Genomic DNA, 26,937 nt, shown 5'->3' on the forward strand with positions numbered 1-26,937 from the left:
GAGAATCACTTGAACCCTGGAGGCGAAGGTTACAGTGAGCCGAGATCACGCCACTGCACTCCAGCCTGGTGACAGAGCAACACTCTGTCTCAAAAAAAAAAAAAAAAAAGGGCTTTCTGCTGCTTTTAAGGGACAAATCTAATATACAAGTGTGTAAAAAGGTAGAAAGTAAAAGGATAGAAAAAATATACCACACAAAACTAACTTTAAAAAAAGTTGTTGTCACTATATGAATATCAAAGTGACTTTAAAAGCAATAAGAAAGGATGGTTCATAATGACAAAAGGTTTATTTTACACACAGTAATTCATTAAGACCAAATGGAGTTTATTATAGGAATAGAGTACTGGTTTGACATCTGAAAATCAGTCAGTGTAATTTACCACATTAACAGAATTAAAAAGAAGTTTATTATATAAAGAAAAGCATTTTGGAAATGCAAAGTACACTTATGAGTTTTACTTATGTGAATTTATGTATGTAAATTCTATATTTTTGTCACATTTATGACTTTTAGAAAAAAGCTCTCAGCAAAATAGAGTAAGAACGAGCTCCCCATGAGTAGCGCCCCGAAGGCCTCAGAGGCATCTGCAGTGGAACAGTGGGTAGCTCCTTAATCTTCCGTCTTAGAAATCCTACAAGGAAATTACTTATCTTAAAAATAAATAAAATATTAAAAGCTTTTTCTCTGAAATCCGGACAAGGATGCCCATTATCACCATTTCTATTCAGTGTTGTAGTAGAGGTCTTAGGTAGTGCAGAGAGACAAGAAAAGTAATAAAAGGTATAAAGATTGAAAAGAAAGAAATAAAACTGCCATTACTCACAGATGACCAAAATGCACATGTAGAAAATCTGAAGGAATCTACCCATAAACTTTTAAAATTATTAAGTGGACTTAGTACAGGGTCACTGATAAGGTCACTAGTACAAGGTCATTTATAATAATTAGTCATATATATACTAAAAACATTATTACAAAATGAAATTTTCAAAAAGTGATGCTGTTTTGGTACTATTCCTACTATTTACAGTAGCACTAAAAAACATTACTTAGATGAATCTAATAACCTGTGCAAGACCTCTACATGGAATACTTAAAACAATATTGAAGATCATTGAAGAGCTAAATAAGTAGATATTTCAGGTTCTTAGATTAGAATATTCAATATTCTAAAACTGAAGTTTCCTGAAATTGTTCTATAGAATCAACAGAGTCCCAATCTCAGCAAAGTGTTAATGGAAACTGAAAAGGTAATTCTAAGAGTTACATAAAAATGCAGAAGACAAAGAGTAGCCAAGTATTACAGAATAATACTATAGGATGTCAAGACTTTTTATAAAGCTACAGTAATTAAGACAGTATAGGATTGACACGAGAATGAACAAATTGACCAGTGGGAGCAAAATAGGGAATATATTAAGCAGAAACACCCCAACATATGTGGATACTTGATTTAAGATAAAAATAACACAAGAGCAGCGGATAGAAGATGTTTTTTTCAATAAAGGATGCTGGGAAAAATTAATCTTGACCTCTACCTTATACCATTTACAAAAGTTAATTCCCATTGACATATAGATCTATATGTAAAAGGGTAAAACAATAAAACAATAGGTTTGTTATTAAGGTTAAAACAAACTTAATAAAGCTTCTAGAAGATAAGAGAATGTCTTCATGACCTTGAAGTATAGGGAAAGATTTCTTGGGATGGGAAAAACATTATCTATAAAGTAAAAAATTAATAAAGTTAGAACTTCTGTATATCAGGAGATATCATCAAGAGAGTAAAAAGGACTATAAATTGGTTAAATAACTTTGGAAAGTTGTCTAATGCTATCTAAACATTTAAACATCTACTGAACATATTCATAACCTATTACCTAGAAATTCTCCTCTTAGGTGGAGTAGAATTTCTAACAGAAATACATACATGCTCCCAAAAGACATCTACAAGAATGTTCATGGCAACATTCTTAATAATTAAAAAAACTAGAAACTACTCAAAATCAACAAGAGAGTAAATAAATGGTATTATACTCACACAGTGAAATACTATACAGTAATGAAAATGAACAAACTACACATGAGTACAATAACACGAATGGATCTCATAAACATAATATTGAGCAAAAGAAGCCAAACATGAAAGAATAAACTCTGTTGATTCCCTTTATCTAGAATTCAAAAAGGAGCGAAACTCATCCACATTATTAGCATTCAGGACAGTAGTAATCTTTTTTTTTTTTTTTTGAGACACGGTCTTGCTCTGTCTCCCAGGCTGGAGTGCAGTGATGCGATTCCAATTCACTGCAGCCTCAACCTCCCTGGCTCAGGCGATCCTTCCATCTCAGCCTTCTGAGTAGCTGGGACTAGGCGCATGCCACCAAATCTGGCTAATTTTCTTTTTACTTTATTTATTTTTGTAGAGAAGAGGTCTCACTATGTTGCCCAGGCTGGTCTCGAACTCCTAGGCTCAAGCAGTCCTCCCAGCTCAGCCTCCCAAGTGCTGGGATTACAGGTGTAAGCCACTGTGCCAGGCAGGATAGTGGTAATCTTTAAGAAGGAAGAAGAAATAGTGACTGGGAGGAAATACTAGATCTTGGATGCTTGTAGTGGTCCATTTCTTGACCTAGGTGGTAGTGATATCACCTAGATTTTGAGCACTTGTATGTGAATTATGCTTGAATTAAAAAGTTTCCACAACAGCTTCTGAAGCCTAGTCTACCTCTTGAGAGTTAACTGTGGAGCCCAGAGCTGAAGGCTCTGAGTAGTGGGTTAGGATGGGAAATTGATATCTTTCATTATGAAATGAGACTGGTACTGAGAGTAGCTTCTATTGGTCTTTAGGCTTCACACTATTTGCCCCAGCACTAGGGGCTATCCAGCTGTCATGCAAGCCCGCATCAGGAAGCAGGAGAGAGTCGTAGATGTTGTATGTAACAGAGCATGGTCTGTGTGTAGTGCTCATTCACAGTGCAAGGAGATGAAGGGCAGGGAGTGAAGGAGTGTGCTCCTTCTTTACCAGTTATTGAAGTAGCTCCTGGAGCCATTAAACATTACTCCCTTATCTAATACACACTGTATCTTGAAGCAAGTTGGGAAAAACTGATATTCAGGTGGAGATAGAGGGTCCTAATCATGGAACTGCCTTTTCAGTCTTCATGAGTGACTATGTCTATAGCTTGGTCTTTTCATCAGTTTGTGGTATTAGAAAAATTCAGGTCACAACTTCCTAGAGCACCAAAGCCCTAGGCTTTCCAAATGCTTCTAAGGTATCATTGGTTAAGTATGGAAAGTTAATTTGGCATTCAGTAAAGTAGTTGAAGGTTATGATTTATGTGACCATAAACTAGATTTCCTCTCCCTCCTCTCGGCACTGGTTCTTATCAAGATAAGGGATAAGAAGTTCTGGAAATGGATAGTGGTGGTAGTTGCACAACATTGGGAATGTACTAAATGCCACTGGTTTGTACACATAAAAAAGGATAGCATGAATCCCAGCACTTCGGGAGGCCAAGGTGGGCGGAGCACCTAAGGTCGGGAGTCCGAGACCAGCCTGACCAACATGGAGAAACCCCATCTCTACCAAAAATACAAAAATAGCCGGGTTTGGTGGCGCATGTCTGTAATCCCGGCTACTCGGAAGGCTGAGGCAGGAAAATTGCCTGAACCCGGGAGGCGGAGGTTGTGGTGAGCCGAGATCGCACCACTGCACTCCAGCCTAGGCATAAAGAGCAAAACTCTGTCTCAAAAAATAAATAAAAAATAGAATAAATAAATAAGGATACCATGGGCCGGGTGCAGTGGCTCATGCCTGTAATCCCAGCACTTTAGGAGGCCGAGGCATGTGGATCATCTGAGGTTGGGAGTTCAAGAACAGCCTGACCAACATGGAGAAACATCTCTGCTGAAAATACAAAATTAACCAGGCATGGTGGCACATGCCTGTAATCCCAGCTACTCGGGAGGCTGAGGCAGGAGAATTGCTTGAACCCTGGAGGCAGAGATTGTGGTGAGCCGAGATCGCGCCATTGCACTCCAGCCTGGGCAACAGAGTGAAATTCTGTCTCAAAAAAAGGATAACATGGTAAATTTTATGTTAGGTATATTTTACCAAAATTTAAAAATCACCAGCCGGGCGTGGTGGCTCATGCCTGTAATCCCAGCACTTTGGGAGGCTGGGGCGGGCTGATCACGAGGTCAGGAGATCGAGACCATCCTGGTCAACACGGTGAAACCCTGTCTCTACTAAAAATAAAAAAAAAAATAGCCGGGCGTGGTGGCAGGTGCCTGTAGTCCCAGCTGTTCGGGAGGCTGAGGCAGGAGAATGGCTAACCCAGGAGGTGGAGCTTGCAGTGAGCCGAGATCACGCCAATGCACTCCAGCCTGGGTGACAGAGCAAGACTGCATCTAAAAAAATATATATATATCACCAAAAAAAAGATATAGGCTTAGTAGTTAGGAGGTTATAAATACAAAATCTGTTTAGTGTAATATTTCTAAGTAAACTAAAAAGGGAAATGACTCTGAAACCTGCCTATCTTCTTGCATTTATTAATCTGTATGTATTCTTAAATGTTATTTTCCCAGCACCATATCCTGTAACTTTATAAGCTAGTATTTTGAAGTAAGTATCAACATGTAGTGTTATTAACTATTTAAACTCATTTGACATTTGAACATATTGTTCTCATGCCAAAAATAATTTGGTTTTGGTTTTTAGCCTTTCACCATCTCAGGCAGTCTAATATTGGCATGCTCTATTCTCTGATGTCATCTCAGTGATCTGTGAATTGTTGACAGTTTGACTTGTCATTCTCATGAGGTTGACATTAATCCGGTAATCTTACAATCTTTATTTCAAGTTGTGGAAAAGTAATGTATAAGGCAAGTTCAACAGAGGCCTTTTAAAGAATTCTACATAATATTTTTATTTTCTAAACTTATTCAGCAGAAGTCTGCAATATCAGTGAAAGGGGCTTTTTCCAAAAAAGACTACAGATCAGTGGATGAGTTAGCTATTTTCACCATCTAGGGATTTTCTTCTCAATCCCTGAAGAATTCAGGAGTTGAAACTAAGTTCCATATTTGAAATATGTTGACCAGGCACAATGGCTCATGCCCATAATCCCAGCACTTTGGGAGGCTGAGGAAGGAGGATCGCTTGAGCCCAAAAATTTGAGACCAGCCTGGACAACAAAGTGAGACCCTGTCTCTACAAAAATAAAAATTAAATTAAAAAAGAAAAGAAATATATCTTACCCTTCAACTAATATGTTTCTGAATCTTAGAAAATTACTATGATATTAATATTCAATTTCTTATATTCTCTCCCTCTTCTCTCATTTCTTTCCCCATCTCTTCCCCTCTGCTCCTTCCCCCAATCATTCTTTTCTCCCTTCTATGTCTCTGAAGCTATCCTGGCCTTTTAGTTGTACCTCAAGCTGTACAGGACAGTAGTTTACCGAGAGTAGCTCGCTGCTATCGACACAATCGCCTGCCTGTTGTATGTTGGAAGAACTCAAGAAGTGGTACTCTGCTCCTCCGATCTGGAGGATTCCATGGGAAGGGAGTCGTTGGTCTTTTCAAATCTCAAAACTCCCCTCAGGCCGGTAAGCATCTCTCTGTAACACAATTACCACCCGTTCACATAAGGGTATTACTAAAAATAAAGGAAGTAAAATCTGGGAATGGAACCTTTTCATCAAGTCTTGTCTCACACACGAACTTTTCCATTTTGCTACATACAACATGTACAGCTTAAACAAGAACTATACTTGGTAGTGTGAGGCTCCACATTGAATTTGACATCTTAATATGTCTGGTCTGTACTTGGATTTTAATAGAAATTAATATAATAAAGTCTTTGGTCCTAGGCAATTTTCATTCCAGCAAACCAGAGTATCCACAGATGGAAACTAGGTTATACCAATCTTTTTTCTTCTGGGAAGCATCCAAATACATTTAACAGCTTCAGAGGCAAGACGAGATTCTGTGCCATATGATATGAGATATCCATCCTCATTCTTACAAGTCATACGCACAAACTAATGACTGCAAATGCTGCTTCAGGGGCTTTCAAGCAAAGAGGTTTTTAGGAAGCTAGCGAAATAATACGTACAGCTGCCCCATATTCTGAGGCTGCTTGTGAGTACCAGGTCTGAGGTCTTGAAGTCAGGAGCTGTGTTTTGCTGACGTTTCTCATAGCTTCTGCCTCATAATAGATACTCAAAAAAAAAATGAAACAGTGGGCCACTAAGATATCAGATCCAATTTAGGGATGGCTGCGTTCTTCCACCTTTGGAAATGAAGTAAACTCAGAATCTGATTCATCAGGTACAACCATGTGCTTTTTGAAAGTCAGCCAATGTTTTGATCATTAGGTTGACTGAGGGCAGCCTTCCACCTGCCTTGGAGTCTCACTATTGGTGTAATGGAAGGCAATTGACTTTTTACTGTTTCTCCTGTGAAACACTGTGTGCTCCCAAGCCACCTGGTGGGTATATTAGAACATAAGAAGGGTCCAGGTGCAATGGCTCATGCCTGTAGTCCCAGCTACTTGGAAGGCCAAGGTGGGAGGATTGCTTGCGCCCAGGAGTTCAAGACCAGCCTGGGCAACATGGCAAAACCCCATATCTACAAAAAAGTACAAAAATTAGCCGGGCATGGTGGCATGCACCTGAGTCCCAGCTATTCCAGAGGCTGAGGTGGGAGAATTGTTTGAGCCCATGAGGTAAAGGCTATAGTGAGGCACAGTTGCGCCACTACACTCTAGCCTGAAAGAATGAGACCCTGTCTCAAAAAAATTAAATAAAATAATAATAAAATAGAACACAAGTGTATATAAGTTATGTAAAATGAGCAAATGATGTTAGGAGCACCGATAAGTGTATCGCTAAGCTTTTAGTTGGAAAACAATTGAAACTTATTCCACTGGTTGCTGATTTTTTTTAATTTAATTTAAATTTACTGTATTTCATATTCAACTCACACCTTTACTCACAACTAATATCTTTTTTTGTTTGTTTTTTGTTTTTTTGTTTGTTTTGTTTTTGTTTTGAGACGGAGTCTCACTCTGTCGCCCAAGCTGGAGTGCAATGGCACGATCTTGGCTCACTGCAACCTCCGCCTCCCAGGTTAAAGCGATTCTCCCACCTCAGCCTCCCAAGTAGCTGGGATTACAGGCGCCCACCACTACGCCTGGCTAATTTTTGTATTTTTAGTAGAGACGGGGTTTCACCATGTTTGTCAGGCTGGTCTCGAACTCCTGACCTCAGGTGATCTACCCACCTTAGCCTCCCAAAGTGCTGGGATTACAGATGTGAGCCACCGCGCCCTGCCGACAACTAATATCTTTGAAATTGCAATGCATCTTACAGTTGATGTGATCAGAAAGAATAGTGTCATAGTTTAAATGGCAGTGTTTTTTATTGATAAGCAGTGTTTATTCTTAGACAATAAACTAACAGTGCATCTTAGAATTGATGACATATTAAAGTTGATAAAATACAATAATGCTAATTATTTATTTTCTATTCAGATTGTAAGAAAATTTATGAATATCTATTGTCCTTGTAGTGAGTCCATCCCCTATTCCTCTTTTAAAATGTCTGGGCTGATTTCAGTGATTCTGTTTTGCTTCACCCAAACCAGGCTCATATGCCCATCAACCCAGAATTGCTCTCACAATTGTGTATACTTTTTGCTCCTCGTTTAGACGGACCAGGGATTGGCAGTAGTTGCTCCTGTCTTCTCCCCATGTTCTTCCACTCTTCCCTCTACAAATCCTTATAGGCTCATGTCCCCTGGTGGGACTGTGTGGCAAATTATTGAAATAAAATTACTGATATTGGAAAGTTCTTAACTCTACCCATTCTGGGATGTCAAAGGAACCCACTCCCAAACAATAACCTGGTAAGGATGGTTGGAGGATATCATCAAGGAGTTGTTGTTTGTAAATCTTCATTTTAAGTTGCTTGGATAATGAGAAGCTATGCCCTGTGCTTTCAAGCCCAATCTATGCTTGGAAGGATAGCCCTGTGCTGGTTTTCCAGACCTGGGCTCTTTCTGAAAAGATAATGAGGCAATCAAGAAGTAGGTATGGTAAAACCAGCATTACAGTGGAGGATTAGCCATTTAATATACTGGCAATCTAAGTGGGGCTGGTTTCTATATTTGGGTGTGGTAACTTGTAGCCTATATGGAGAAAAATAAGCATAGATAGATAGATAGATAGATAACTTGTTTTGTTAATACAGAGACAGTTTATTTTATTCAATATATTTTCCTTTTATAGCTCCTACCTCCTCTTTAGAATCTTCCAGTAGCATAGAACAAGAGAAATACTTGCAAGCCTTACTGAATGCTGTTTCTGTCCATCAGAAACTCAGAGGCAACAGCACTCTTACTGTCAGACCAGCCTTTGCTCTATCTCCAGGTAAGACTTGATAATCCTTTTCTTCTTGACAGCTTCTAATGAAAGGTCAATTCTGTTCCCAGGGTTATTTGTACTGTTATTTGTTATTTGTACTGTTCCTTCACCAGGACTTCTTAAAAGTTTTACCCGGAAGGATTATAAGTTTAACTCCTTTTACTTAAAAATCTACTACTATTAATCTCTAGTAAATAGTAATGAACTTTAGAGATTCAGTTTTTTCTTTTTCTTTTTTTTTTTTTTTAGAGATGGGGTCTCACTATGTTGCCCAGTCTGGCCTCTAACTCCTGGGCTCAAGCAGTCTTCCCGCCTCAACCTCCCAAAGTACTGGGATTACAGGTGTGAGCCACCACACCCAGCTCAGTTTTTCCCTTTTCAAAAGAGTAATTGGAGAGGAAGTGAGGAATATAAATAAAGTCACCCTTTATTCCCATATTTATCTTTCATAGACTTTAAAATATTATTATGACATGGAATATGTAAGTGGAACATGTTTATTAAATGTGTATTTATTTAAATCATCATTTATAAGTTTGAAATTCCCAAAATATCTGCAACCTTTATGATTTTCAGTACAGTTTGTTTTCACTGGATTTGGATGAAGCCATTAAGACTTGTACTAATATTCTGTTTCAGTTATCATGTGATGGAACCCCAAAGGGTTCATGTAGAGGTAACCCTAATGTGTTAGACACAGGAGCATGTGACTTGAGAAGTTGGTCTCTTTGGCTTAATCAGCTATTTGAATTAGCTCAACATAAGCAGAAAGTGGCTTTTCTTGTAAAGTAACACCATGCATGCCTTGCTCCATTTATCATTAAATTCTGTGATTGCACTTGCCAAACCTAACTCTCTATAATCTTGCATATGTGTGTTATCTCTGATTAATAATAACATTGCCTTGTTATCTCTAATAAAGCTTTGGGTACTTAAAAGTACAATGTTTGGCAGCAATTAAACATGCTACACATGAAGATAACTTTTTGTCATTTGAGTAATGTTAACCCAAACAACATGGTTTTTGTTCTTCTTTTTGGCTGACTTTAGGGACTGAAAGGAGGACTTCAAGAATGTCCACTGTGCTTAAGCAGGTAGTGCCAGGACATTTGGATGTAAACCCATCCAATAGCTTTGCTCGAGGAGGTTAGTAAGATTGATTTTATAACTGAGCACTGATGCAAGCTTAAAAGCAGAAAGCATTTTTCTAGATAGTTGATATTTTCAATCAACTAATTATGGTTCAAATTGTTCTTAATTACCCTCTTCTGAATGAATGGTCAAATTTATTACTAGCATGATGACAGATGAACTTAGCCTCGTGGGACAAGAAGTATAATAATTGCTGATGTCATATATATTGATAAGTTTGGGAGCATTAGGAGGTAAGGGGAGCATGTCTAAATGACGAGTCAGCCCTGGGAGTACTCCATGATACTCCAGATTTGCAGGGCAGAAAGACCAATCAATCACAGAAGTATAGATAGTTAAGGAGAAGTGATTCCAGATCCAAGGAACTCCAAGTCCTGTTATTTTTGCTCTTGTCTTCTGAAATACTGCTTTGGAGAATAAGACGTCGTGATATCCAGGTAGCTGCTGGCATGAGGAAATAGAGAAAGGCTAAGTATTCGTTCTTTTAAGCTCCATAAGGTCATCCACTTTGTTCTCTGGAAGTTTATGTGAGATTCTTTCACTCTGCAGAGGAAATTCCAGACCAGATTTTTTTTTTTTTTTTTTTTTAAGACAGGGTCTCACTTTGTTGCCCAGGCTGGAGTGCAGTGGAACTATCATAGCTAACTAACTGCAGCCTCCAGCTCCTGGGCTTGAGCAATCCTCCTGCCTCAAGCTCCCAAGGAGCTGAGACTACAGGTGTGTGCCACCACTCCCAGCTCAATTTTTAAAATATTTTTTGGGACAGAGTCTTACTATGTTGCCCAGGCTGGCCTTGAACTCCTGGCCTGAAGCAGTCCTCCCACCTGGGCTTCCCAAAGTGCTGGGATTACAGGCATGGGAAAGCACCTGGCCCCAGATATCTCAACTGTGAAGTCCCACTGTCTCACAATAAAGTCACAGAATCTTAGACTTTTCCTCTCATCCCCATATAATGATGAATAGTCTTAAAAAGATACTAAGTAGGCCGGGCGCGGTGGCTCATGCCTATTATCCCAGCACTTTGGGAGGCTGAGGCAAGCAGATCACCTGAGGTCAGGAATTCCAGACCAGCTTGGCCAACATGGTGAAACCCTGTCTCTACTAAAAATACTAAAATTAGCCAGGCTTGGTGGTGCACACCTGCAGTCCCAGCTACTGAGGAGGCTGAGGCAGGAGAATCACTTGAACCCGGGAGGCAGAGGTTGCAGTGAGCCGAGATCGCAACATTGCTGGGCAACAAGAGCAAAACAAGAGCCGAGATCACTCCAGCCTGGGCAACAAGAGCAAAATTCCATCTCAAAAAAATTACATACACACATATGTACACACTAAGCAAGTAATCTTGTTTCTGCTTGGATATCATCAGTAATGGGAAACTCATTTCTTGCCCCAAAATAATCCCTTACATTTGGGAGCAACTCTATGTGTTGCTTTCTCATATTGACCACCACTTTGACTTATTGGCCCTAGCTCTATCCTCTGAGGTTAGAACGTAAGTGTAATCTCCCACACCTAAAACCCTTCAGGAAAAACTCTTGTCAGGCTTGCTTTCTACAAAATTCACTCTTTAAAAAATTCACTTTTTTCCCTTTTGAAAACCATACACATCCCCAATATTGGCCCTTTGGATACTTTCTTTTCCTGCCTTTAGTTAACTCTGAATATCCCCAGTTCAAATGGTAGTAGTCCGCTCACCATCCTTATCACTGTGAACACTCCACAGAGTTGAACCCAGCACTCTAGGTGTTCTCACAGCCTAAAACTGCATTCGGCTCCATCACTAGGTTAACCCATGTGGAGATTAATATCATTTGAAGTCCCTGTCTGCTTCATATGTGCTATTGTTCTTAAAAACATACTGGCCTTGATGGTTGCTTTTTGGACCCACTAGCAGTGTTATAACTAGGAAATTTCATGTTTTGGGATGTGGACTGGTATTTTAGACCTTTGGACCCTGATTCTGTCTAGCAGTGCATTTGCTGTTTTGCAAGCCTTTTGTCATCCATACATTTGATGATTGTTCTCATGTGATTCTTTGTTTAAAAAAATGTTGAACAAGCCAGAGCTAAAGACAAAGACCTACAGCAAAATAACATAAACCTCTCTGAAGAAAAAGATCAATCTGTTCATCTATACTGGTTATGAGTCTTCCCACTAAAACTCACCAGGCCCATATTTCTAAATCTCTGTCAGTCATTTTAATCCACTATTTGCCAGTCTTTCAAATAATTAACTGCATCAACAAGGGTTTTGTAGTTACTTTGCTGTGACTTATTATAGGAATCAGTGCTTTTTTTTAAAAGTAATTATAAATAGTTCATTGATAATCCATTCCTAGAATTTGGTTCAGAATCAACATAAAGATTCTACTTTACAAAATTCACTTTTTTCCCTTTTGAAAACCATACTCATCTCCTAGTGGTCATACTTGTTTTTTGGATACTTTCTTTTCCTGCCTCGTCAGAACTTTCTGTAATTGCAAGATTTCCTAAGAGCTTTCAACCTTCTTGAGTCATCTTTCCAATTACTGTGTCAGGCCTTGAAGTCATTGTATTAGTTTCCTAGGGCTGCCATAACAAAGTGCTACAAATTGGGTGGCTTAAACAACTATTGTCTCACAGTTCTGGAAGCTGGAAGTCCAAGATCAGGGTGTCAAGGGGGTTGGTTCCTTCTGAGGGCTGTGAGGAGGAATCTGTTCCATGCCTTTCTCCTAGCTTCTGGAGGTTTGCTGGCCATCTTTGGCATTGCTTGGCTTCTGGAAGCATTACCTAAATCTCTGCCCTCCTCTTCACATGGCATTCGCCCTCTGTGTCTAGCTCCAAATTTCTCCTTTTATAAGTACACCAGTCATATTGAATTAGGGGCCCATTCTACTCCACTATGACCTCATCTTAACTAATTATATATATTCTGAGGCACTGGGTGTTAGGACTTAATATAAATTTTGGGAGGGGGACATATTTCAACCCATTACAGCCATATATTTCATTTTTCTGGATTTTTAGAGTACTACTATTTTAAAGTTTAAGATACAAACTTTGTTCTTCTCATCATTTCTTTCTCAGTGAATTTGAACTAAAAGATGGTACAGTGATTTTTCTCCTTAGGGTCCTGGTATTTCAGTTGCTAAGCACTCTTGTCAGAATTCGATTTGAGATTGCATTTCCCCTTACTGCTTTATTTACCATATGAAAGTTTATATTGTCAGCAAGGCAAGTCAGTAATTTTTCCACTCAACTTTTAGAGAACGCAGCTTTCAGCAGATGTCTAGTTAATTGAAGCCCTCGCACCCACAACCTGATCTTGTATTTTGCCATTGTACACGTCACCATGTTATCAATTCCAACATTTGGCCAGGTGGCCTATAATATAAATTGTGCTACACAATTGTCTCTACTTTTATGTTGGTACCAAAGGTTCATGGATTTTCAACAATCTTTTTCTTTTTCTTTTTTTTTTGAGATGGAGTCTCGCTCTGTCACCAGGCTACAGTGCAGTGGTGCGATCTTGATCTTGGCTCACTGCGACCTCGGACACCCTGGTTCAAGCAATTCTCCTGTCTCAGCCTCCGAGTAGTTGGGATTACAGTCATGTGCCACCATGCCCAACTAATTTTTGTATTTTTAGTAGAGATGGGGTTTCACCATGTTGGCCAGGATGATCTCGATCTCCTGACATCGTGATTCGCCCACCTCGGCCTCCCAAAGTGCTGGGATTACAGGCGTGAGCCACTCCGCCCAGCCTTAACAATCTTTTTCAACTACATTATATTCTTTTTTAACCCTGGCCTCCAGCTCTTGGCTTCTTTTATACAAGGGAATTCCCAGTAGTGGTTATATTCTTATGACTCCATTCTTTGCTAATCCTAAAGGCACCCAAAAGGCTGTATTTACCTTTTCAGATTAAAATCTCCTATTTAATTTATGACCTCTATGTGCATATCTGAGGCTATAATTATTATTTCTGACACCTTTCTCAAATACTTTCTGCTGAAAATTACTGTGAATTTGGCTTGTTTCCTTATGACAGTTTTGTACTCCTAACCAGGTGCTTGTCATTCTGGTATCTTAAGCTAAAATCCAGAAACGCAAATCTAATTCTTTTACTCCATCTCTTAACTCTTCACTCCCAAAGCCTCCAAAACCTTCTAAAGCCCCAGTGATAAACTGGACAAAGAGATACTGCTGTTTCCTGACACCTTGAACATTCTCTGTGATCTCTAGAACTGTTTCTGTGTTTCTTCTGATAGTGTCATTCCTTCTCAAAGTAGGAGGAATGAACTGGGGCAGGCAAGTTAAGGATCTCAGAAGATTCTCTATTATGTGAACATGCCAGGCAGACACATATTTAGACTGACAAGGCAAGACTAGGTTAGACATGCCCATGCCCTGCAAGGAATTCATTTCCTTGTATCAACTCACAGTACAGAGTCTCTTCATTCTTCCAGAGTTAGGTACCACTGTGGGAGGAGCCTCCTATCATCTAATTCTTCTTCTATTATTTTTTTTTTACCCTGACCCCTAGTTCTTCCTAGCCTTTTTCTTTTTGCTCCCCTATTTTCACAATTTTTTTCATTGCTTTCATTTTCATACAGTCCTAGTTCCTACTTTTCTTTTTTTTTTTTTTTTTGAGACAGAGTCTCGCTCTGTTGCCCGGGCTGGAGAGCAGTGGCGCAATCTCCCTCACTGCAAGCTCCGCCTCCCGGGTTCCCACCATTCTCCTGTCTCAGCCTCCCGAGTAGCTGGGACTACAGGCGCCCGCCACCACGCCCAGTTAATTTTTTGTATTTTTAGTAGAGTCGGGGTTTCACCGTGTTAGCCAGGATGGTCTCGATCTCCTGACCTCGTGATCCGCCCACCTTGGCCTCCCAAAGTGCTGGGATTACAGGCGTGAGCCACCGCGCCTGGCCTACTTTTCTTATGTTATTTCCACTGTGTGTCTCTCCTGGTCTGATGAGCCAGGGTTAAAATTGACCTTCACCTCTTTTTCAGTCAGGATGATCACTTTGCATTCAGCATGCATGTTGGTGAGTTCCTAATACAAGGGATGCATCCTTTTTTACACAGGAATCACTTTAAAAGTAAGAAGTGAATAGATCACATTGTTTTTCATTTAAAATTAAAATAACATTTAAGCCCAGTGGGGGAAGCACCTATATTTACAACTTGGATAAATTTCTTTGTTGAGTAGAAAAATGCCTTGAGAAAATCAGTACTGCCTCTCAAATACCAAAATATAATAGCTGGGTATATTTGAGAAGTAGCCACTTGGAGGCAGCTTTTTAATTCTTCATCTTTTACATTTTAAGTTTTTCTCCATGTATTATTTTATCCTTGAAATAACCTCCAGGATAGGTATTTAAAGAGGCCCAGGGAGATTAAGTGACTTGGTCAAGGCCACACAGCAAGTATCAGTACAACTGGGACTAGAATTAGTTCAGTGTTGCATCGTATCAGTGCAGATATATTTACTGAATATATCTTGTGTCTCATGCACTGGGCCAGTTATAAGATCAAAATGATAAATAAGGCACCACATGTAACCTAAGCATCTCTTTTCCTTTTCCCCTTCCGTCAGAACAGAGTAGAGGAAATAACACCAGTGCTTAGGAAACACTGGTTCTCTGAACAGTAATGCATTCCTATGGGGAAAATGAACTGTGTCTTATCTTCCCTGAAGCAGTCCCCTTAGCCAGTCCTACTGATTGGTTCCAGGGTCACATGGTTCCTCAGGAAACAGTATATTAAGAGTTTAGTTACTTTCTAATTCAAACCATAGTCCCACTACTTACTGTATGATTAAACAATTTAGGAAACCTCTTAATTCTCAGTGTCTTCATCTTTAAAATTAAGGTAATAAATAATACAGATTTTTAAGGTAGTTATGAGGAATAAATGAAATAATATATGTAAAACATTTAACTTAGTAACTAGCCCATAGTAGTATTTTAATAAATGTTAGTTGTCATTATTATTATTATAGTTACTGTTATCATTGCCATTGCCTAATACTCTGCTGAAATGGGAAGAAAGTTGACGTTTGCATTTAAATTGCTTTGAGCCTTACTGATCTAAGGCAAGAGATAGAAGGCATATGCCCTAGGTCTAGCCAGTGACTTTCAAACTTGTTTGATCATGACTCACAGTAAGAAATGTATTTTATATTTATATGTATACATACCCATTCATTTTATATCACAATTCAGGTAGTACTAAGGCACATGCAAAATGTATAATATATACACTAAAACAAAAGTTTTGTGAAACAATATTCATCTGTACCACATGCAGTGCTCATTAGTATTTTCAACTGTAATGTTTAATTTTGAAAAAAATACTGATTTGACCTAGTAGAGTGACTTCCCAAGCCACTAAGGATGATCCTGCAGTTTGGAAAAACACTGCCTGAGACCCTTTGCTGGTGTTAAGTGCCCAGGACATCTAGAAATCATTCAGGAAATCTAAGTAGACCTCACCACCAACAACCAATGCGCTAGTCTAATTCCTTTGGTTAAAATGACTTCCAGATGGAATTAGAATTCTCAAAGCCCCCTGCTGGCCCCATATCAGTACTGGCCATTTTATCATTGCTGATTTTCTACTAATTGGCCAAAACTTGGCAGTTTTTCATTGATGAGCCCTTCTTTGGGGGAGTCCTTACTATTTTTTGTTTAATACCCCTCTTTTCACTCTTTCAGTGCAAATAATTGGGTTGAAGGTATAATAATGAGTCACAACAGCTCACAATGTATTGGTTTGCAAAAAGTAAATAATCAACAAATTCTTTGAGTGCCTGTATTTCAGGCTGTCAGCATGGATACAAGAATAAACATGATTGGGTGCTTGCCCTCACTAGCACATGTAAACCAAAAAGTACCTGAAACAGGTCTCAATAAATTCAGAAGTTTATTTTGCCAAGGTTAAGGACTCACCCTGGAGACAGGTCTGTGCCTTTCTCCAACAATGATTTTGAGGGCTTTAATATTTAAATGAGAAAGAGGGAGGGTATAGTAATCCACATGTTGCAAGAAAAAAGGAGCAGGTAGGAGAATGGTCAATTATGTATTTGTCTATAAGATAAAGTGAACATACCAGTAGCTATCTGTGGATAAATTTAACCTTTTAACTGTAGCTGTTTGTTTAGGAACAAAAGGAAAAGCAGCTTCTTGTATGTCTCAGCTTTCAGCCTAATTTTTTCCTTTTGGCATAATGAACTGGAGTCCTGAGTTTTTATTTTCCTTTCACACATACAATCTTGTAGAGTGAAAGAATATGCAGATAATCATGATGCAATGTGATCAAAGTTCAAATAGAGCTCCCCAGTTTGGGAGCAGTCAGGAATGCCTTGAAGAGGTACTAACATTGTACCTGGATCTTAAGGGTTACGTAGGAATGTGTCAGGTAAGGAAATGGGAGAAATCATTCCAGGCAATAAGACTAGCGTAAGAAAGTGTGATGTGTTAAGGAAGCTGTATCTCAGAATCAGGAACTACTCAAGTATCACTATCATCATCTTAGTGTCCCATTTTCAATAGGAAAGTTCAAAATTTTGGCAGAAAGGAGAGCAGTCAGCCAACACAGAGGAGGCCACACAGTGTGCCTTGGCCATGTCGTCCCAAGCCTTTGTTCTGTCTTGCAGTCACATTCTCTGTCTGTCATCAGCCAGCACCTCTGCAGCCCTTACTTTCTGACTTCCTTTGGCCACCAGAGCCATCAGTGCCCTTCATTTTCTGCTTCTAAAGAAGTGAAGTGGGAATGAAAACTCACTTCGAATGATTTTTGTTATGTCATATGTTACACAATTTTGCATTGTATAACTTAATACTACTATTAAAGATTGCAATCCTGACTGAATAAATATAAAATCATTTCCTCTAATTGACTTGAGCAATTTGTTTGCTTGGAAAGTGCTAAAACTGCTCACAATTTTTGGTGTGCCATCATCATAAACTCCTTTCTTTCTGTCGGAAAAAATATATTACTCAAATTACAAAACTATTATCTCTAATACTGCCTATCATTTTGGTGCAAGTAGGGATTTTAAGAGACGTCATTACATCAGTCATCACAAGCTGTATTATTAGTGGTACTGGGTATTGTCACAGGGTTATGAATTTTTGCTGCTCATAAGTATTTATGGAAAATAAATGTAATTTCCAAATGGAAAGAGAAGGAAGATAGCGTGGCAATGCTTAATGCTCTACTGCAAAAATATGCCCTTAGTTATTCCAAATGGTTGCTAGAGCTTCATTGTTTCCTGGTGTGATGACCTTGCTCAAAGAACAAATGTGTTGTACAACACAGAGCATTCGCCAGTCTCCTTCGATATGAGGACCAGTGTATTCCTAACATTTACACATATACACCCCAAATTCCTTAATTTTATTATATAAATTTGTTTCTGACTGAATGATAATCTTTAAAAGCTTATTCCATTTGGTATAATTTTTTAGTGGCACCTTCTGCTGTGTGCTGTCCATTTCATTGTGCTTATAGTATTTATAAACAGGTGCTGAAATTTCATTTAACAGGTACTCAATGCATCTTTTTTTTGTGACTGCAGCTTTTTGTTTGTTAATTAAATCTTCTACTTTTATTATATTTACATTTTTCCCCTGTTAATTTTAAAAATTAAGTAGCCTATTCTTCTCTTACTCAATCTGCTCTGACATTTGCTACTATATACATTTTATTTCTCTTTCTGTCTTTAATCTTACCTACCAGTGCATGGGTACAGAGATAAATGTTTTACTCAGTCAAATCCCAAATCTTCAGCTAAGGGAAGAGTCCATAATCAAGGTACTGTATTATGTGTCCTGATATGTCACTCTTTTAAACCATCTTCATGTGAAACTACATATGTTACAAGTAATTTTTTTGCATTTGTAAAATTATATCCTTTATTCTCATCTACATTCTGAATTTCCTCCGATTCCATTTACAAAAAAATTAATAATTGCCATAATGTCTAAGAAAAACTCATAAACTACATAGAAAGATTCATGCAGCCGGGCGCCGTGGCTCACGCCTGTAATCCCAGCACTTTGGGAGGCTGAGGCAGGCAATCACCTGAGGTCAGGAATTTGAGACCAGCCTGACCAAGATGGTGAAACCCCATCTCTACTAAAAATACAAAAATTAGCCGGGCGTGGTGGGGCACGCTTGTGATCCCAGCTACTCGGGAGGCTGAGGCAGGAGAATCACCTGAACCTGGGAGGCGGAGGCTGTGGTGAGCCAAGATCGTGCCATTGCACTGCAGCCTGGGCAACAAGAGTGAAACTCTGTCTCAAAGATTCATGCATGTGAAGCTGAAATGAGCCATAAAAACTTTTCTTGGGAACTGGTCTCTTGACCCCATAAATGCTTATAAAGAGAAAGAGAAGCAGAGGTGACATTATCATGGTGACTTCTGGTCACCTAGAAACATGACTTCAATTTAATACTGGGAAAAGACTAAAGCTTCTCAAACAGGCTTTCTAGATCTAAAGAGGAAAACCCACTTTAGGGAGGCAGTAGGAAAGTCCTATATCCCTGTGACCCCATCACTGAGATAAACACCACAGTTCTACAGGCATGTATGAGGGCCTCTTGATTTGAAGGTGATACAGTGCTAGTCAAATTTGAGAATTAGTGTATGCCTTTGTGTCTGGATATTTGATATTTAATAGTCTCACTTGCATATAGAAATCCTTGATTTTTCTAATTAATATAACTAAGGTCAACTTATCTCACTGAGACTCTTCTAGCATTTTAGCTTGCCCTTTCTCTTAGAAGATACCTGCTTCTGGCTGGGTGTGGTGGCTCACGCCTGTAATCCCAGCACTTTGGGAGGCATGAGGCGGGCGGATCACCTGAGGTTGGGAGTTTGAGACCAGCCTGACCAACATAAAGAAACCCTGTCTCTACTAAAAATACGAAATTAGCCAGGCATGGTGGTGCATGCCTATAATCCCAGCTACTCAGGAGGCTGAGGCAGGAGAATCTCTTGAACCCAGGAGGTGGAGGTTGTGATGTGCTGAGATCATGCCATTGCACTCCAGCCTAAGCAACAAGAGCGAAACTCTGTCTCAAAAAAAATAAAATAAAATAAAGGTATCTGCTTCTGACTGTACATTTATTCATTTATTTTATTTTATTTTATTTTAGAGACAGTGTCTCACTCTGTTGCCCAGTCTGTAGTGTAGTGGCGCTATCTTGGCTCACTGTAACCTCCACCTCTGGGGGTCAAGCGATCCTCGCATCTCAGCCTCCCAAGTAACTGGGACTATAGGCGTTTGTTTTTTGTTTTGTTTTGTTTTGGTAGAGACGGGGTTTCACCATGTTGCCCAGGCTGGTTTCAAACTCCTGGGCTCAAGCAATCTGCCCACCTTGGCCTTCCAAAGTGCTAGTATTACAGGCATGAGGCACTGTGCCCATTACTAAATTTATAATTTCTCATTCTTCACAGATACTGAAAAAAAAAACTATAATATAATCTTGTTTAGAATTACATCATTTTGGCATGATATACAAATATTAATTACAAATCCAGCTTCAGATTTTAGTAGACTTCGAAGTTTCTATTTTATATCTTTAAATGTCATGTGAAATTGACCAAATAAGCAGAAGAATGTTCCTTACTTTTTTCATGAAGCCCTGAGAAATTGAGTAACTCAGCATTTGCCTTGCTAGACTTTATTAGTACCTCCTGCCAGCTTGTTTTGTTTTCAGTGTCAATGTACTGTTTCTACTTATGATCTTAGTATTTACTTTTAAATCCTGAATTTACATCAAAATATAAAATAAGATTGATTTGGGGGGTTTGGTAGGTCATTCTGAGGCTAAGATTCTGTGATTTTGAAATGCTATATTGGATAATGCTTATGTTACAGAAGTAGCAAATGACCATATGACTTATGATTTTTAGATTAATCAACTTGCTATGACCTCTAAAATTGTAGCTCCAGAGCATGCACCTTTTTCCTTAGTCAGTGGTATTCCCACATTAGATTATCTCACTCCATGACTTTGGCTTTCGTGAAGGTGTGTGGGCAAGTCTTCGCTCTAGCACTCGCTTGATCAGCTCTCCAACATCCTTCATTGATGTTGGCGCCCGGCTGGCAGGCAAGGACCATTCGGCCTCCTTCAGTAACAGCACCTACCTACAAAACCAGCTCTTGAAACGGCAAGCAGCGCTTTACATATTTGGTGAAAAGTCGCAACTAAGGGTAAGATTTCTTTTTTCTCACTTAGAAACTTTGTGGATGCACTAGGGCTGTTTATAAAACATGTATCACAAACCAGGTTTGCTAGAATTTTTTTTATAGCATGATTCTTAACCTGGAGTTAATAATCTCAAAAAATTTAGCTCTCCTTTTGAATTTATTTATATATATTAATTTTTATATAGATACATACACATATATACATATGCATATTTATTAGCCACGAAAATAAGTATTTATTCATGACAGTAAAAAATCAACATAAACATTAGGAATACTAGGAAGTGTACATACGAAAAAAGAAATAAGGCTTCATCAGGCTGTGTTTTCAACAGCCTTGATTCAGTTTCCACAGGAATCTGCCCATGGCAAAACAGATAGTTTCGTTGTTGTAAACCTACGGATAAAAAAGGCTACAGAAAGACAGAAGAATGGAGAGAGGAAGACTGTGGTGCCACGTATGGAGGCAAGGCAAGGCCAAGTCTAGATTTTCTGAGTAACACTTGTTAAAACTTCTCAAGGCTATACAGAAAGAGACACATGTCCTAAGACATGTCAGAAAATTCAAAATACTAGATGCTAATCAACTGTATTCTTACTGTTAAGTTGTTGTGCTAAAGAGCTTCACCATGCTGAGGGGCCATAAATTGTAAAGATGGTCTTTTCCTCCAAAAGCAACAATAATTCCTTGAATTTAATGTTTTGCAAGTCACGCATTACAAAATAAATTTCATTACCACGAATAGGTGTATAGGACATGAAAGTTACCTGTTAACTCAGAAATTTCAACGTTTAGTCCAGTGCTCCAGTTGGCACTGGACAACCTAGACAGACCTCTGGCTGAACCATGGAGCAGAAACTGTGAGCAGGGTGCCATTAGCAAGATCCCACATGCTTGGCCCTTAAGACGCCAGTAACTGAGTCATCTCTTCTGGAGCAGGCTGGTGGCTTTGCTAGCTCTTCTCCCACTGCCTGGACTGCTGCAACCACTTAGTCATCAGCCTTTAGGGTAGAGGGCATAAAACTGCTGGGTAATGCTCAATTTTTAAATCTGCATATTTGTCTTCTGATACAGTAAATAATTTTATATCCAGAAAATAGAACACTTTTCTACAGCAATCCAGGGTTGCTAGTGCCAGTGTCTTTTCCAGAGCACAGACTTTCCGTGCTTCAGCACAACACTTACTCGTGATCCGAATCACTCTCCAAGGTTTAGCTCCTTAATACTCCCCTCTGCCATTCTCTTTGCACATGATTTCTCAGATTAGCTGTGTGATCATACGTATTTGAGTAAGAAAGAGTTGGGATGCTGCCTTTTTCCTTCCCTCTCTTTTTTCTTTCTGTCTGTCCTTCCTCAATAAAGTATCATTATTATATATTTTTTAATTTTTTGAGACGGAGTCTCACTCTGTCGCCAGGCTGGAATGCAGTAGCATGATCTCAGTTCACGGCAACCTCCGCCTCCCAGGTTCAAGCGATTCTTCTGCCTCGGTCTCCCGAGTAGCTGGGACTATAGGCACGCACCACCACGCCCAGCTTTTTTTTTTTTTTTTTTTTTTTGTATTTTTAGTGGAGACGAGGTTTCACCGTGTTGGCCAGGATGGTCTCCATCTCTTGACCTCGTGATCCACTTGGCCTCCCAAAGTGCTGGGATTACAGGCGTGAGCCACTACGCCTGGCCAAGTATTATTATTTTTAAAAATGTAATCCCACCATTCTGGCACAGTAGTTGTCAGCAATTTTATGTATTCCATTCAGGTTTTATCTTTTATTCGATTTTGTGTGTAGAATACGGCTCTGTATCTGTCTGATATGTGCCACATTCTAGCTAGCACAATGCCATCCAGTTACAATTCCATACCTTTTTCTCCCAACAAAGAGGCATAAAAGAAAGTCAATAAATTACAGTGAGTTATTCTGAAAATAATCTTGAATTTGACCTTTACCTAGGTAAATTCACATACTTTAATACTTGATTATTGGGAACAAATTCCTTCCAACCTAATGGAGTGTCTCACTACTTTGGTTAGTAACTCCTGGCTTCTAAGATAGGCATACCTAGCTTATGTATAGTTGGGAAATAGGAATCTACCTTTCCTGAAAAGTAAACTATGTTTTGTCTATTATAAGTTTTTAAAAATAATAGAAAGGAACTCATGTATATCACTAGGTTCTTTATCTGAAGCCTTAACATCATGTTTCCATGTCGTATAGTAGTCTCCATAACTATTTTAGTCACTATTCAACCCGTATTGTTGGATGTTTAGGTTTCTTTATCTTCTGTATATAAAATTACAGTCACAATTCTAAGCAAATAGGTTCTTTTGTTATTTTTTTTATTGAGATACCATTCCCAGAGGTTTTTTTCCGATTAGATTATTTCCTCAGAGTAGCTTCCTTAAAATGGAATTATTAAGACAAAGGAAAAATTATAAAATACACATAACAAGATTTACCATCTTAACCATTTCTAAATATATGACTCAGTATTATTAAGTACATTCACGTTGTTGTGCAACCAATCTCCAGAAAGCAGTTTTACTCTTAGAAAAGCAGATGGTCCAGTAGAGTAATTTGGGCAAAATGAAAAGAAAGTGGAAACATTTTGAGAAAATTAATTCATTCTTTGGCATGAAAAGTTAGAGGACTTTTAAATCTTCACAGCTAGGTTATTAAAATGAAATATACCAGTAGGCCATCAGTATAGCATTCTTTAATTACAAATGCAACACTCATACCACACACAAATTCCATATGGATTAAAGATGTAAATGAGAAAGTACTCAAATAAATATAGGTTGATACATATATAATATTAAGTGAAAAAAATGTTATCCCAAAGATAGAAATGAACAAAGCCTTTCATGGTTTTTTTATGTAAATTTTTTTTTTTTTTTTTTTTTTTTTTAGGTGGAGTCTCACTCTACTGCCCAGGCTGGAGTGCAGTGGTGTCATCTCAGTTCACTGCCACCTCCATCTCCGGGGTTCAAGTGATTCTCCTGCCTCAGCCTCCTGAGTAGCTGGGATTACAGGTGCCCGTCACCACACCTGGCTACTTTTTGTATTTTTAGTAGAGATGGGGTTTCACCATGTTGGCCAGGCTGGTCTTGAACTCCGGACCTCAGGTAATCTGCCTGCCTTGGCCTCCCAAACTGCTGGGATTACAGGCATGAGCCACCACGCCCAGCCATGTAATTTTTTATTATTGACTTTTAAGAAGTAGGGCCAGGCACAGTAGCTCACACCTGTAATCTCAGCACTTTGGGAGGCCGAGGTGGGCGGATCACAAGGTCAAAAGATCAAGACCATCCTGGCCAACATGGTGAAAGCTCATCTCTACTAAAAATGCAAAAATTAGCTGGGCGTGGTAGTGTACGACTGTAGTCCCAGCTTCTTGGGAGGCTGAGGCAGGAGAATCCCTTGAACCCAGGAAGCAGAGGTTGCAGTGAGTCGAGATTGTGCCACTGCACTCCAGCCTGGGTGACAGAGTGAGAGTCCATCTCAAACAAACAAAAAGTCACCACAATGTTGGTAGTCTTGGGGCAGCAAGAAAGTGATTTTTATTTCTTTCTCAATATTTATCTCTACCTTTTTTCATTTTTATTATGAATATGTTTTACTTGCATAATAAGAAACAAATATGTGCATATCTACAAACTTTAATACATGTACAGTCTGGAACTCCAACAGTGTATTACCTATCCTTTCCCATATACATCTTGGGAAGACTTAGTTTACACTATTGGAGTAGTCATACTGTCCATGTATCGTTAGTTGCTCTTTAAAGTTCCGGGTTCATGGCCTTATAATTGACTTATATTTGGTATTATAAGCTCCATCAAGTTCCAGTCTACCAGTAGTCTCTTCCAGTTCTCAGAATGAGAGCACTCTTAGGCTAAGTAATCTACCTCTAGTAAGGACTAGATTTGCCATTCTAGGCAAACCACTAGACTGTACTGAATGGCTCTTCCCATCAACACTGACACATTGCCATACAAGATTGACTCTTTTGACCCATTGGCAGCCTCTGCAGCTATTTGGCCCCAACTAACTGTTTACCGTTATGCACTGCCCCATTGGAAACATCACTCTTTTACCTATAGCACTTCATCTGCCTGATTCTCTGAATCTTCATCCACAGAACTTCAAGGTAGAATTTGCTTTAAATTGTGAGTTTGTTCCTGTTGAATTTCATGAAATCCGGCAAGTGAAAGCCAGTTTTAAGAAGCTGATGAGGGCTTGTATCCCAAGCACCATCCCTACTGACTCAGAAGTGACCTTCCTGAAAGCGCTGGGAGATTCTGAGTGGCTCCCACAGGTAATGTCTGAAGCAGCTTCTTTCTTTATAACTCAGAGAAACAGAGGCCCAAGTAGATATACAGAACTGTATTTGAGAAAAAAAATACTTGGTTCCCTCACTCACCAACATTCTCCTCCTTCATTGCGTGCCATCAGTAAAGGCCTTTCAGTTTCAGGAAATCATCTGATATAGGAGGTGAGGGAGTAGAAGTCTTGACTGCTGGGTTTTTATCTCTGTGTAATTCAAAGTTTGGTGTCTATAGGACACTAAGGAGAAAATTATTTTTAGATGGAAATTTTTGATGTAGTAAATTTAATCAGCATGTATATATAGAACTCCTGCTCTGTTATCAGTACAGTAAGGATCCAGGGCAGAGGACAACTTCTGCATGACTCCAAGAGCACTCACCTTTCATTTGTCTGCCTATCCCAGGTCTCTAGATTTTAGATTCACCCCAAACTACCCACCAAAGGCACACTGGATGCCCCCAAGCCTACCTAAGGCTAGAGAAAAAAAACACAGTGTCTGTCTTTCAGTTCAGTCAACTTTGGGATATTCTTTTTTTTTTTTTTTTTTTTTTTTTTGAGACGGAGTCTCGCTCTGCCGCCCAGGCTGGAGTGCAGTGGCCGGATCTCAGCTCACTGCAAGCTCCGCCTCCCGGGTTCATGCCATTCTCCTGCCTCAGCCTCCCGAGTAGCTGGGACTACAGGCGCCCACCACCTCGCCCGGCTAGTTTTTTGTATTTTTAAAGTAGAGACGGGGTTTCACCGTGTCAGCCAGGATGGTCTCGATCTCCTGACCTCGTGATCCGCCCGTCTCGGCCTCCCAAAGTGCTGGGATTACAGGCGTGAGCCACCGCGCCCGGCAACTTTGGGATATTCTTAATGGAACTTTTATTGAGAAATTAAAGGGCCTTGTCTTTAAGCTCCTTTATTTCTTATATTGCCCAGGCTGGTCTTGAACTCCTGGCCTCAAGTAATCTGCCCATCTTGACCTCCCAAAGTGCTGTGATTACAGGCATGAGCTGCCATGCCTGGCCCCCATTATTTGTTATCACCTTGCAGAAATTCCCAGTCCCCTGCCTCCATCTACCTGCAAGCATCCTGCCTCTTGTTTCCCACAGCACATTGGACTAAAAAACAAACAAACAAAAAAAAGGAATGATGTCAGTACCCAGGGCAGGGCAGTGACTGTTCTCAAGATACTTAAACCAAAGAGAAACACTACCACATATACATTTGGCTATAAATGTATCATGCCGTGTTCATTATTATTAAGGCAATTTAGGGTGCTTTGCATACCCATGGAAGGAACTGATCAATACTCCCTTCTGTCCCCAGGCTATGAGCCCCAGCTCCAGACAGACCCCACCACCCAACTTAACTGTCCGCGTTTCTGATACGTTCTGTGCTCTGCTCTTTGTAGAAAGTAGACCTGTACCGAAAGTTAGGGACTAAAGACAGTGGAAATAATTGCCCACTTGGGATATTGACATCTTAAAAGTTAACTCTTAAAGCAAATTCTTTTTTTTGACTTTTATTTTGTGTTCAGGGGCACATATATAGGTTTGTTGTATAGGTCAATTGCATGTCTTGGGAGTTTGGTATACAGATTATTTCATCACCCAGGTAATAAGCATAGTACCTGATAGGTAGCTTTTCTATCCTCATCCTCCTGTCACCTCCAACCTCAAGTAGGCCCCAGGCATCTATTCCCTTCCTTGTGTCCATATGTACTCAATGTTTAGCTGCCACTTATAAGTGAGAATATGCAGTATTTGGTTTTCCATTCCTGTGTTAGTTTGCTTCAGCTGTGTTACTGCAAAGGACATAAGCTCATTCTTTTTA

General features: G+C 39.4%; 1 protein-coding gene across 11 annotated transcripts in view; it reads left to right on the forward strand.

The window, feature by feature from the left end:
* SBF2 (SET binding factor 2) overlaps positions 1-26,937 on the forward strand; it is a 528,961-nt gene that overhangs the window by 468,864 nt on the left and 33,160 nt on the right. For 6 of the 11 annotated variants that reach the window (XM_077963424.1, XM_077963418.1, XM_015114884.3 and 3 more), the window contains 4 exons: positions 5,420-5,616; positions 8,301-8,441; positions 20,609-20,793; positions 24,932-25,108. In XM_077963424.1, the coding sequence (XP_077819550.1) occupies positions 5,420-5,616; positions 8,301-8,441; positions 20,609-20,793; positions 24,932-25,108 (700 nt within the window). Of the gene's footprint in view, positions 1-5,419; positions 5,617-8,300; positions 8,442-9,485; positions 9,582-18,310; positions 18,386-20,608; positions 20,794-24,931; positions 25,109-26,937 lie in introns of all 11 variants that reach the window. The other 5 variants (XM_077963415.1, XM_077963417.1, XM_077963416.1 and 2 more) reach the window with 2 other exon arrangements.

Source organism: Macaca mulatta, chromosome 14 (assembly GCF_049350105.2).
Source record: "Macaca mulatta isolate MMU2019108-1 chromosome 14, T2T-MMU8v2.0, whole genome shotgun sequence".
Lineage (NCBI taxonomy): Eukaryota > Metazoa > Chordata > Mammalia > Primates > Cercopithecidae > Macaca > Macaca mulatta.